This window comes from Nipponia nippon, unplaced genomic scaffold (genome assembly GCF_047370975.1).
Source record: "Nipponia nippon isolate SJK-2023a ecotype South Korea unplaced genomic scaffold, ASM4737097v1 scaffold_18, whole genome shotgun sequence".
NCBI lineage: Eukaryota > Metazoa > Chordata > Aves > Pelecaniformes > Threskiornithidae > Nipponia > Nipponia nippon.
The window spans coordinates 8,921,194-8,934,524 of record NW_028262334.1 but is presented as its reverse complement, the minus strand read 5'-3'; the positions used below and the strand labels follow the sequence as shown (position 1 = coordinate 8,934,524).

Genomic DNA, 13,331 nt, shown 5'->3' with positions numbered 1-13,331 from the left:
CGGGCCGGCCGAGGGGGACTTCCCGGCTCCCTCCGGCCTCCCTGCAGGGCCCCGAGGCCAGAGCCGGCTCGCATAGATTAAAATTAAATCGGTGCATAAATTACAAATGACACCTGTGTATAGAAGCGATGCGCCCCTTGCAGCCTTCGTTATCTGGATCGCTGACGTTCCTGCATTACTGTTACCATCTACTGGATTGGAGTCGGGGCAGTTCAACGCTGCGTCCTGTTAATGTCATGTTTCCAGCATCCCTGATGGCCCTTTCCCCATACATCAATCCTCAAAAGTTTTCAGCATCTTTCTGGCATTGGGCACCCCAGAAGTCCTCCAGGGTACTGGGCACCGGTGCATCGGAGCGGTGTTTCACACAGCTGTGTCCTCCTACGCTTACGTTGGCGGTTTTTATGTGTCTAGATTTTTCCCATTAGTATAGTACCTTATCTCGTTACCCTGGGATTACTTGGGGGTTGCTGGACAGTTTATTGGTTGGGTAGATTTTCCTCCTAACCTTGCCAGAGTCTCCGTATGGACCAGAAATGGTTCAGTAAATGGGTACAGAAAACCAGGCGTCTGCGGAAAGGTCGCATCACTGCCCCCCCGCCGCCTGCCGTTCAGAAAACTCTCAACGTTTTTATTTTCATCATGAAAATGCCTTCTAACGTCATATTGTCACCCTAAATGTAATTGCCAGGTAAACATATTTAGTCTGCTTTTCCAGGTATTCCTCTTCTATCAACCTGTCCCAATCAATTATTATAACAATAATTAATATGAACGTGGACCTGCTGAGCTGTTTCTCTAGGAAGACGTGAGGCTGTTGGACAAGTCAGGAAGGTAGTTAAACCCAAACCGTCAGCAAGGCTAAATTGTTTAAATTGCAAACCTGTTAACCGAGCTCCTGGCACATTGCTAATGACAGTAGCTGGGTGTTTTCCTGCGCACATTAGGCAGAGGTAGCCCTCGAGGCATGATTTGGAAGAGAACATTACAAACTAATTCAGGAAGAGGACTATTTTCAAGGCAAATGCATGGATCTGAGAGAGGCTAGCAAGCCGGATGATCAGAGAGGGACTAAATGAGCTTGATCAAGAAGGACTGCGTAACGTGCGCCTCAGCGCAATCTTCTTAGAGGCTCTACTGAATGAAACACCTTTTCCTGTTCTCAAATTCACAAACACGGTCTCAGTAAGGGATCTGCGCAAGCATCTGGAGAAAGCAGATTTGGATTCAGAGAAGAGCAGCCTCCTGCTGTTCTGCCGCCTGAGCCGGGCGCCTGCGCAATCGCGGTCCCAGGCTGCAGCTCAGCACCAGCGCGAACTGAAGTCGGGCCTTCTTGGCTGGATGCGCGTGTTCGGCGTCGGGCTTGTAAACCACATGTGGGATTTGTGTGGGTGAAGGAGAGCTGAGCAAAAGGGACGGTAACAGAATGAGCCTCTGCTGAGATTTGAGAGGAATCCCCGAGAACTCGCCTGTATGAATGAGTGTTTCAAATCCTTTAGTAGCGACCTTCGCTGGATACTCCTCCACAGAAGATGTCAAGGACAATGTGGTGAAGACGACTTGAATGCCGAATCTTCGTTCAATCTGTTGCTTTGATTTTCTTTTAAGAATGTAAACAGTTTGAGTTTTGCCTCCTGCAGAGAACTCAAATTAAGAACTGTTGCATCACTTATGTAGCTGTTCAGTTGGAGTATTTGTCTATGTTTGCCTCTTGACTTTGATCGCATTTCTCTGGGACAATTTATTGCTTGGGAAAAGCTCCAAAGTATCTCTTCTCTACTTGCTAGTCTGCCACATGGCACCGAGCCCCCCAGCTAGGGGAATAACCACTTGTTTGGAGCCTACCACCCCAGCGTGGCACAAAGCTGCCGCGGGCTTGAACAGGCTGCCTGAACCAGACAGAGAAGCCTTCATACTGAAAGATATCCGTCATCAGTAACAGAAGTTTTAGCACAACAGGGGAATGTCGTGGTAGTTATTTAAAAAGCCAGAAAAATTGTCAAATGCTAGCACAAATGAGGCCTTTAAGTGCAGGGATTCTTGTAAATTTGCAGGATACTTGTTTGTGTAAACTGCAGTCTCTGTCTCCAGCAGAGAAAGAGCCCATGGCTTATCCCAAAGTCTATTCATGTTCCTCTTGCAGAGCACTCTCTCATTCTTCAAACACAAAAATCAGAAGGTACGACGACGAGTCCTTTAACCACAGCCAGCCGCAGCATTCTTTCACCCTGCAACTTGGCTGGGTGCGGGAGCTGTCCTGCCGCCTTCTCTCCAAGTAAGTTCTCTCAGACCTTAATAGGAATTGTCTTTTTCAGGAACCCACAGGGCCTTGCCCCTAAAAGGGGAAGGCAAATTTATTCATCTTTCCTCTGACCAAGGAAAAAAAAAACATATAATGCCAAATTAAAGAGCTGAGCTAACAATTAAAATTAACAGGGAATGACAGACCATTTGCAGAGTTACCTATCCAGCAGGGTATTTTTGTAACTCGCTGTGCGTGTGTGAGAATTGCACTAGCGAAAGAGGAAGAAAGAGTCAGGTAAGAGCAAGGCTCCATACTCTGCAGAAGCAGAGGGTGGCACTCTCTGCACAGCACAAGGCCCAAGCGTGGTGCTTTCCAGTTACAGCTATTATAGCTACAAACATGTTTTTCTAAATATTTCCTTAGCAGAGATCTTGTTCTCTAACCACTGACAACACCATGTTCCAATTCCCTGTGCTTATTGCATGTTTTTCTGCTTACATTTTTCTATTATTTGGTGTCACTCAGTCTGGAAAAACTTCATTAAAAAAGAAACCTGTGCTACCCACATATAAGTAGCTCTATTACTGGCAGACTGCAATCAGGCTCAGGTATCCAGCTCTCCTCTCACAGCCACTGAGGAAAAAAATATTTTTGTATTAAATACAGACTATGGAACTAGAATTCAGGTCTTCAGAAATTTGCTTTATTAAAGACTGCCTTAATATTTTATTTATATATTTTATTTACTTATAAATTTTATCTATATATGTGAAACATTTATGCAGCATTCTACCTAAGCAATTTTTAGCATGTCTGTTCTAGCATGGATAAGTATTTAAAGTGTTACTTTCCTGACTCATTTCTATAAACAGGGGAGACGCTCAGGTGTAACTTTGGCATGTCTGACTTAACAACGTAGCTCAGAATGGATTTAATCAACCTCTACTCTACATAAGAGAAGGCTGGGAAAGCATAAAAAGCCATGTTGTGTAACCAGAAGGCTTGCAGATGAGAACTCTTGTGTACAGAGAATAAAATAAGATTTAAGGCCTTGTTACTGAAAGTCTCTTGCCAATGCCCTCCTCCTGTTTAAAGCTGGATTCGGTTTGGTCACACCAGCTGTTCTGAAAAACAGAAACTGCTAAGAGCTGCATTCATTTCTGTGGGACATTCCACTAGAGTCTCCCTGGGCGAGGAGGGTTACTTTTGGTATCAAGATGCCTTACATATTTAAGGAAATTAATTCAAAAAGTTCTCTTTCCATGTATCAGTGTGTGTGTGTGAGAGAGTGGATGGAAATTACTGGGTTTTAGTGGTTTTAAGCTTAGATTTCCCACAATAAATGATTTTGCTGCCAGCCTGGAAGCAGTAAGTTTCTACTTTTTTTCCTGGAAATGACTTTCCCAGCCTGGGGCTACTGGTTAAGAAAGTGCTGGCATTACACACACAAGTCCTATCCACTAACTTCATAAATGTCCCTGTACCACTGAAATGTAGTGCTTGCTTCAGCATTTCAAGAGCCCTCAAAATGGCACAGTATAGTAGGTAACACCGGCCAGTCCTCGGAAGGACTTGCTAAAGAGCATGGAAACCTTGAGTTTTTCAACAGGGAGCCCAACACGAAGGACAGGACATTTACTTTCTTAAAGATGTCTCAACAACTGTGGAAGAGGCTTGGCCTTTGTTCAGGGACGCGCGCAGTTGCACCTTCCTGACGCACGGTGGGCACGGGGTACGACTCCGATCTGGGCTGTGTGGCAACTATGTGAGAGGTGAAGCTGTAGAGAGTGTAAGCTAGGAAATAAAGAGTAGGCAGGAAGCAAAGCCCCTGGTACCCTTCTGTCCTTTTGTGATCCTTCCAGTAAATCTATTGCTGGTCTCCCTCCAGCTGCCTTGCGTGGCCCTCCAACGGGCAGCTGGGCCAGACACCGTGGGGAGCCAGCGCACCAGCTAGATGTTCCCTGGAAGGGGCATTAGAAGCCCTGCTTGCAGGCTCAGTGCACCACCTGCAAGCCTGGCTTCATGGCCGGTACCTTCGGTGGGCGGCTAGACACCTTTGGGACCTAGTCTTCCACGCTGCCTGGCGTGGGACGTTGTCCATGCCCGTACAGAGTCCCACTGCCTGCTCGCAGAGGGAGCTCATAAATGTAAAACATAATCTTCATAAAAACTATGGCTTGAAAGGGTCACCGATCTGAGCTGAAAATACGTACGAGCAGACTGCTCTAAGTTTGGTCCTTAGTTCTAGATGCTAAGTCACTGCTAAGCCACAGTGATGAAGTGTTGTGTGGACAGGTCCTGCTAGCAGGGGGATGCTGAGATCAGGGAACAAAGACATATTGACAGAATTTGCTAGGCCAAGAACAGAGTAAACACAAACATGAGAAATCAGCACACGTTTGTGTCTGTGCGACGCGCTCAAGGTTGGAACAGCAGCATAGCGCACACAGCAGCCTCTTTGCCTCCAAAGGATTACGGGTGCCTGCACTCAGATGACCCCTGGAAAGGAATCCAAATAACAGGGACGTAAGATCCTTAGAGAGCTGCATTGCTAGACTTGGGCATGTTCTCCCTCTTTCATTTAGATGTTTTTATATTATTATTGCAGCCCTGTCCAAGTGAAGAAAAAATCACTTTTTGAATGCCCTTTTCTGCCAGCTAGTCCTTGACTTTGACCTCGACAACTGTGCATTAACATAAGGAAACAGCAGACGGAATCTCTGTATTTACTTCTGTGACACTGAGCCTCGTGTGGAAAAAAAAGGAGATTTCTTGTTTCAGGGATTTTTCAAAGCTTAACGTACATTTATGGTGACATCGCCCTGAGATTTAACTGCGAGTGTTAAGAAAAGCAATGCACCACAGCGCTATGCTACAGAGACCAGACCGCCCTTCAGGCAGAAGTGTTCTGCCTGGAAAAATCCCTTCCCTCTCAAAAACCCCTCCTGCCAGAGATGCCAAGTGTCCTGGGTTATGTGTTTATTCAGAATAGATATAATGTAGTTGTACATGCTTTTTCAGTTGACAGGTAACTCAAAGAAATGTTACCCAGGAGGAGCAAAATGTAAATTTGAACATGAGCAATCACAGTAAATAACTGACAAGGTCGTAGCCTAGGAACACCATTTACACAGAATTTGCCCTGAAAAGAAAAGGGCGAAATAAGAATTGGCCACACAAAGAATTATTTGCATCTTCTGCCTTCAGTGCAAGAAGGATAAACAACCCCATTAAGCTACCTAGACGTTCCTCAGGTGCCCTCCCATCGAAGGGCTGTTTCTACACAAGCAAATGCAAAGGTCCCAGGGAGGCAGCGTGGCCCAGGAGGGCAGCGAGCAGCCGGAGGCCCGTCCCCGAGTCCCCCTCAGCCTTGGGCTAGTCACGTTCTTCCTTTTTCTAGGTGTACGATAAAGGATAGCGGGCCGCTTCATCTCACAAGCACTGCAAGGAGTACGTGGCTATGTTTCAGCTCTTTGGGAGTCAAGCATTATTTCCTACAGACAGAACACGCAACCCCCAGAGCAGGTGAATAGCCCCGGATTACACAGGAGCGCAGCGTCAGCGTGCGTTCAACGCCAGACTGCTGCCTCCGTGCCGGTGCCCAGCCTCTCCGCTTTCATTGCAAAGTATGAATTCAAGACGTTGCTTCCGATTTACACAATGAAATGACAATGTGGAAAGTCAGATACCAAGTACATTCATGCATTTATGAAAAAAAAAAAAGGTTTTCTTTGACACCAGCCCTCCAACTTCATGCTTATTATATGCACCCACTTGGACACCAACTGAAGGTATTATGCAGCTTTTTTTTCCCATTGATTACATTGTCCTCTGAAAACCAGGTTAATCTCTGCTCTTCGGGAAAGAGGAATTCGGGAACTGGGATGCCAGCGCAGCCCAGCAGCCTGGCTACTCCATTGTCCCTTTTCCAGTAGCGGCCAGCACAAGAGTTTTTTGGGAAAGGTGTAAGAAAACCCGTAACAACCTGCTGCTCGGCAGATTTCCCTCCCATGCCAGACAGTTAGAGCTGGGTCTGTGAGGGCTCCTTGTGCTGCTGATGGTGAGGGGGTAACTGAGCTACAAAAAAGCAGCTCCAAGTGTAAAACCACAGCATTTTGTCAAATACTTTTAAAACAGATTATTGCACCTCTTCCTGCAGAATAGAAGAATTAACTGCAGCTAGCAGCGTATGTTCGCTGCCACCTGCAAGGACAGAATAATTTTTGGTTGCTGAGGCCTGTGGGGCTGCCCGACGCTCACTGCAGCGTGAGGCGCGACTGGACGGGGTACAGGAGAGGGTCTCATTTGGAAAACCAGAAAACTGCCTCAGAAGCGAGGCGTGTCCCCTGCCCTCCCATCATCCCCAGCCAGGCTACGCGGCTGCAGTACCCCGACCGCCGCTTTTGTGCAGCTCCCCAGGGTGCCCAGCGGTCTTCCTTCCCCGTCCTTTGCTTCCTGCTCAGGTGAAGCTGGGGTGATTTTTCCTCCTTGGAAAGACCTGAGCCCTTTTCCTATTTCCCACTCCTCTGACAATTCACTCCCCTGGCCGGGCTGCAGGGCCGGGTAGGCTGCCCAGGACACCAGCCCCTCCGCCTCCCCACCGCGCAGCAGGGGAAACTTTTTCCCGCAGGAGCCCGCTGGAGCCGGGGGGGGGGGGGGGCACAGCCCCGGGCACCCCGCCCCGACCCCGCTTGCGGCGGGGGGCTCGGAGCCGCCACCTCCGCTGCCCCCCGCAGCGGGCTGCCCCCCGCGGCCGCTCCGCTCCGCTCCCGCGGCGCCCGGCCCCGCTCCGCGCCGAGCCCCGCGCCGCAGGTGACCCCCGGGGGAGGGCAGGGGCCGGGAGCGGCCGGGGGAGGGGGCGAGGGGCGGGGAGGCCGGGCTCGGGGGGTCGCTGTCAGCGGCGCCCGCTCGGGGCACGGCGCGGCGGGGCTCGGCAGCGCGAAGCTCGGCGCGGCTCGGCTCGGCGCGGCGCGGCTCGGCTCGGCGCGGCCCCCCCGCCATGGTCCGGCGCTGCCCCGGCGCGGGGCTCGTCCTGGCGGCGGCCGCGGCGCTCTGCCTCGGCGGGGCGGGAGGCAAGGTAACCCCGCGGCACCGGCGGCCCCTGCCCGGCACCGGCGGCCCCTGCCCGCCCCCGGCGCGGCGCGGCCGGCGGCGAACCCGACGGGGAGGGGGCGGCCGGGGCTCGGCGCGCCTCGGGGAGGGAGATCGGCCGGGACCAGGGAGGGAGCGGGCGTCCCGGGGCGAGGGGCGCAGCCGCGCTCCCGGGCGAGGGATGCGCCGCGGCTGCCGGGAGGGGACGGAGCGGGGCTGCCGGGGCGGGGGCGGCCGCGCTGCCGCCTTGCCCAGGACGGCGGGGTCCCCCCGGCCCCTGCCCGCTCGGCGGCGGGGCTTGGGTGCGCCTCTTCAGGGCTGGCCGGCGGCTCGCCTCGCCCGGAGGCCAAAAGGCACCGGGAGGCACGACGCTGCGGGAGTCTGCCTCTGGATCGCCCGCTCCGCTTCGGCACAGCCAGACCCGAAATCCGGTGCACGCCCCGTGGAAAGCGATAGAACAGCGTTTGCAGCAGAAATCCGAGCACTCGCCCTGAGGCATCCCTGAGAAGGGGGAGCCTGGGGTAAGGAGCCCAACAAACCGCCTTGTGCTGCGTTACTGTCCCCATGCTCTCCGGTCTTGCGCACCTCGTCTGCGGTGCGGAGAGCAGGTGAGCAGTGCTAATGACAGCTACAGCTCTCCGGACAGGGATCCTGGCACGGGCTGGGAGCCGCTGGGGGAAGCGGAGCGGTGCTGGAAAGGCGGCCGGGGACAGAGGACCCCGCAGCTGGGAGCAGCTGCCCAGCACCCAGCCGCGCTGTGCTTTGGGGAGGGTGAGCAGTCCTGGCCCCGCTGCAGCGAGGGGGGCTCTCCTGTGGACCCTGCTGGGAGCAAGATTTGGCACATCTCAGAGAGATTCTCAGATCTATAAAACATGAGCCACTACACTCTAAGAAAATAATATTCCATACGTTTATGTCTTTTGTTACGTATATATATATAAAGAAAAAAGGTGAGGAGGTTGGTTTCCCTGGTGGAAAACAGCATTGTAATTCTGCCGGATACACCAACTCCCTGCCACAGCACATAGGAACACAGCAGAGACACTGTGGTTGAAACGAAGATGTTTTATCTCACTCTGGTATCCTAGTGAAGATAGCTACAGCGAGAACTTCTTAATTAAGCCACATTTCTGGCACCGCAGTACTAAGTATTAACTTTACAAAGGTGCACGCTTAAATCTATGGAATTGTAGGGTCGTGGAGTTTTGTCTTTTGTTTCTCTTTTAACTCAGAATCGCATCGCGTAACCTGCACGCTTACCCTCTCCTGGTGGGTTTGTTACTAGAGATGAACAACTCTCTCATCCAGCTGCATGCTTCTCTCATTAAACCACATAACTTGCTTGCTGCCCTAAGTTATTTCATCCTTCCTGTGCTAGTTTTGTTCTAACTTTGCGTGACAGTCGTGAGGTGGAGCAAGGGTTGCCTGCGTGGTGTCCCGTGGGCGTGAGCGGCAACGGTGGGACACTGAACGCGGCAGCAAGCTGGATAATTTTTGCTGGATTTTTCTTTTTTCTGTGTTTCCTAGCCAACTTCTGCTGTTCTCTAACTCTGAAATCAGGCCCGTTTGATTTCCCATCAGGCAGTATCTAACTAAAGTATTGACCAGCAGCACTATAGAAAAGAAACTGCCTCCTTAATGAAGAAGCAGCAGCCTCCCGCATACTTTCCCAGACTTGACTTCTTGCTATGTCAGTTATTCTTTTGATCACATGCTGTCTATAGTCTCTTAACATACTGGACAATTTATTTTGCAGAATGAAAATCAGGCATTTTCTGTTGCTTATCTTCCTAAACGTGACAGTGAAATCCCTGTGTGCAACCAGACGTGTGTGTACATCGCTTGCTCCCTGTTTCTGTTATTTTTTTGAGTAAGTTGCACTTGCTCTTCACTCATCAAGGACTGCACTATGCTGCGTAGGCTTCATTATTTTTATCTTTTTTGGCTACATGCTGATAGTGTTGCTATGCTAGTAAAAAATACACATCCCACTCTAAGCTGGTGGTTCAAATGTAGTTCAGTTTAGCAGTTGAAAAAAGGTATTCAAAGATTTACGAGAAATGAATTGTCTTCTGGCTTGGAGTTAGCAATGTAAAACCATAACAGAAACTCCCTTGGAAAGGCAAATCTGCACGAGGCGTAGGAACCGGAATTGTTCTTTTTATCCAGGAAGGTGGTCTCTGCCCCTCGGAGTGGAGGAACTGTGGGACGCTGGGGGGTAGCGTGGATGTTTGAAACGTGTTTTGTGGCAAACCAGAGCTCTCCCTGGAATCCTTCCCTGAGTACTACAGCAATATAAAACCAGGAGTTAGAGCAAATGAAAGAAAATTTGAAGATAGAGTGTACGATGTTTCCTCCTGCATGTCTGTATCAGATGGAACAAGATGTGCAGATAAGCGGCTTGTTTATCCTGAAGGAAGAATGTAAGCCTGATGAAAGAATAACATGTCTCTGTATGTCCATAAAATATCATCTGTTTAATCAAATCCCTATAGAGGAGGTCTCTAGGCCAGTGCCATCCTTCATCGGGTATTCTTCTGTTCACTTGCTGGCTTAAAGAAAAAAATTGAGCCTTTCTTGTTCCTTTTAGAAGAAGAAATCTTGGTGATCCTAGACCCTCTAGCGAAGGTCTTAGTCCTGCTCCCAGTGAAGACTATGGCAAAATTCCCGCTGGTTTCAGAGGGAGCAGGATCCTTCCCAAGATCAGTGAAGGATTAAAAAAAAAAAATCAACTACTAAAATATGCACCTCAATTAGCAAAGAATGTGGCCTGATTAGTAAAGTGTATGAAATTTCAGCTATTAAATTCTACGGCCCTGATCAACAAAGCAGGCTGCACAATTGGCAATGTATCCAGAATCTCGACTACTGTACTAGCCTCCTGCCAGATCAACCAAGCATGCAGCTGAATCAGTAAATTGTGCAACTGGAGCAGCAGCACATGCGCTTCTGATGGGGGGGAAGGATATGGAAATTCTCAAATGTTGTAAATTGACACGGAATAGGTCTGTTACCGGTCAACCTCTGCCGTAAGAAAAGTGGAGGCAAAATATATAGCTTTTGTCAAGTCTCTCCAGACGAATGCTGGGCTGGAAAAGTACATCCCTGAAACGGCTCCGTGTCTGCTAGCAGCAGCCCCGTTCTTTACCAGATGCACTGCACATCTGGTTCCAATCCCAGCTGCTGCCAGGTGTGGGGGTTCTTTTAGTAACACTTTAATGGGATTTTTAGGTCCAGGTAGCTTTTGCTTTATAGGTCACTGCAAAGCACTGTATATGCACGCCAGGCTGTCTTTCTGTCTCAAGAAACTAAGCCAATCAAGACAAACAAGGCATCTTCAAAGAACCTGGAAGTTTTGTTGGCGATGAGCTTAATATCTATTCATCTCTTCACTGTTTGTGAAAGTACTCGGTGCTGCAGGAGTAGAAAAATGATACGTCTTTCCTATTTTCTTTATATCTTGATTAATTGCCATAGCTGCTTCCTATTGTGTTTACAGTGTACCTTGGCAGATATTCACGGTGTGGAGAGCTCGGATGTTTGGCCAGTTTGGGGAGCAGCTGTATTCATATATCCTGAAGCAGCAGAGCTGTTTCTCCCTAGCTTGTGCATATGTGCTTTAAAAATCCAGCCACAGTAGCTGGTTCTGATCTTCAGTAGTTGTTTTTGCTTTAAATTGTTATTTTTGTTTTATGCAGAAGATCTGCAGGTTGTCCTATTTTAATAAAGACGCAGTTTCGGGATTTCTATAAGCTACCTTTTTTTATGTCTGGAAGTAAGCTGTGTAACACTGCCTGCGCTCAAGGAAGGCATGAGAATTGCTTTGTTTTATTGCACTGTTCACTTTAGTACCCAGAAGTCTGAAACATTGTTCGAGTCTAAGAAATATCTGGGCTTGTTTGGTTTTTTTTTTTTTTAATCCACTACAGTCGGTACATAAAACTGGCTTGCATTGAACTTCTTATTTACCAAATTTCTGTCTCATTTCCAGGTCAGTTCAATGAATGATCCTATTTAGTTCTTTTTCCTGTTTAAAATATTTCCTACTGAGTCCAGAGCAGTGCCCTTAAAACATAATTGATTTGGGTCATTGAACCTTTATTTTTCATGCATGTTAGTTTGCATCCCGCCACTGGTCTGACTGGTATTTCAATTAGAAAAGTGCAGGCAGATTTCTCCTAGAGGCTAAAGTTCACGTGGAGTCTCTGGTGAAATAAGATCCTGGAGTACGTATCCCTGGAACTGGACAATGATTTGTAACTTTTTTTTAATTCTCTGTCTGGCCCGAATGTTGTAAATCTGGCGCTCTCTTGTTAGCTTCACGCTAAGCAACAATAATGTCCACAGTGTTTCAGTCCTGATAATTCTAATTACTGAGGCACTGAAGAAGCTGAAAGCTGAGAAGATGGACGAGGCTGGCCTCAAGTCCTGCGCAGCACATGGGACTCTCTCTTTGTAGAGCTGAACCATCATTCTCTCGTTTGCCAAGGCCAGCGATGGAAGCTGCAGCCAAGGTAAGAGAAGTAAGCCCGTGGCAGAAGATTTCTGGAACGATGTGGGTAATCTTTATGCGGAAGGAGCTAAAAGAGTGCAGTACCACTAGGGATGCCAGCCATCCTTGGGACGAAAGCGCTGAAGTCATTTTTGTGTCTTTACTATCTAAGTAGGTTGAAGCAAACAATCCTGTTGCGCTGGTTTAAAAACACCCAGCAAACAAACTTTCCTGTGGTAGCAAACAAATAATTACTGTTCTCCCCATCTGCTTCTTTGCATGACAGACCAGGAACGGTGGCAAAATCTTCGAGTCTCTTTCTTCCTGCCTCCCTTTCTTCTTAAAACAAAGAACTCGTGGCATGTTTGGTACCAGAGAGTGGCTACCCAGCAGTAGCATAGCTAGACCTGGTCTGGTATAGCAACTCTTCCCATTACACGCTATTATTATTACAAGGTCAGTCTATGCGCTGATATCTGAGGTCTATAAATAATAAATATTCAACTTGGTGGTTAGATACTTCCTTGAGCATGGGAAGCACTAAATAGAAAAATAATCCTCTTCTACTTGTACAAATCCATGGCAGGAGGAAGGTGGAGTAGGGACAGGGCACTATAGGGTCTTGCGTTAATATGTGGAACAATCATACAGCAGTCAGGAAAAGCCTTACTGGCAGCCTTAGTTCTCAAACTCAATGTAAGAACATTATCATTCCTCTTACAAGCTCTCAGCAGCAAATGGCCTTATGGTTCCTTTTGAATATCCTTACTCACATCATTGCCAATGAAACAGAGGTTCCGATTTTGAGAGCGGAAAAGGCAAATTTGCCTATATTTCCTTTCTAGAATTCTTGGGACCCTACTGGAGCTCACAGAAGTCATCTGGGACTTCAGGAGGATTTAAATCAGGCCATAAGTGCTGCTCACTTGGATTAGTATGATGTACATTGAGGACAACATCTGTATTTGGGTTTGGGTGGAGTCCTTTCATGGTGGAAGAGTCAGTAATGCTTTTACAACACCTTTCATAAGAGGATTTGAGAGTTTCACAAATATCTAATTACAGAAACTACTAAATTATGTGAAATCCTTGGTCCTGGGGAAGTACAGGCAGCACCATTATGCTTCAATATAAAGCAGGGGTGGGTGGTGTTCAAAGTGGCAAAACAAAAGCAAATTTGCCACATGCAAGCCATAACCTGCTGCGCTATCTCATTTTCATCCAGTATTTTATTCTTCTCATTTCTTTATATTAGCAGCCAGGTTGCAACATCAAACCACCTAAACAAAATGGGCTGGTACAAGCCTCCGTTCAGAACTACCGTCAGCGCCAAAGAAGGGACTTTGGAAGTTCACCGATCTCTTACTGATCCATTTCCGTAGTGTTTGTGTTTCGTTGCTCTGTTTAGCAAGGGCTGGGTGCCAAGGATGCCAATAAGGACAGCTTCCTCAATACAGGAGGTCTGGGATGAAATGCCTCTGAAAGCCCAGCCTGCTCCAAATC

General features: G+C 48.4%; 1 protein-coding gene across 1 annotated transcript in view; it reads left to right on the top strand.

The window, feature by feature from the left end:
* The first annotated feature begins 7,210 nt into the window (after positions 1-7,210).
* Positions 7,211-13,331, top strand: part of LOC104021066 (uncharacterized) — a 34,458-nt gene continuing 28,337 nt past the window's right edge. Inside the window, exon 1 of the mRNA XM_087754429.1 lies at positions 7,211-7,322. Coding sequence (XP_087610555.1) covers positions 7,245-7,322 — 78 coding nt within the window. The 5' untranslated portion in view covers positions 7,211-7,244. The remainder of the gene's footprint in view (positions 7,323-13,331) is intronic.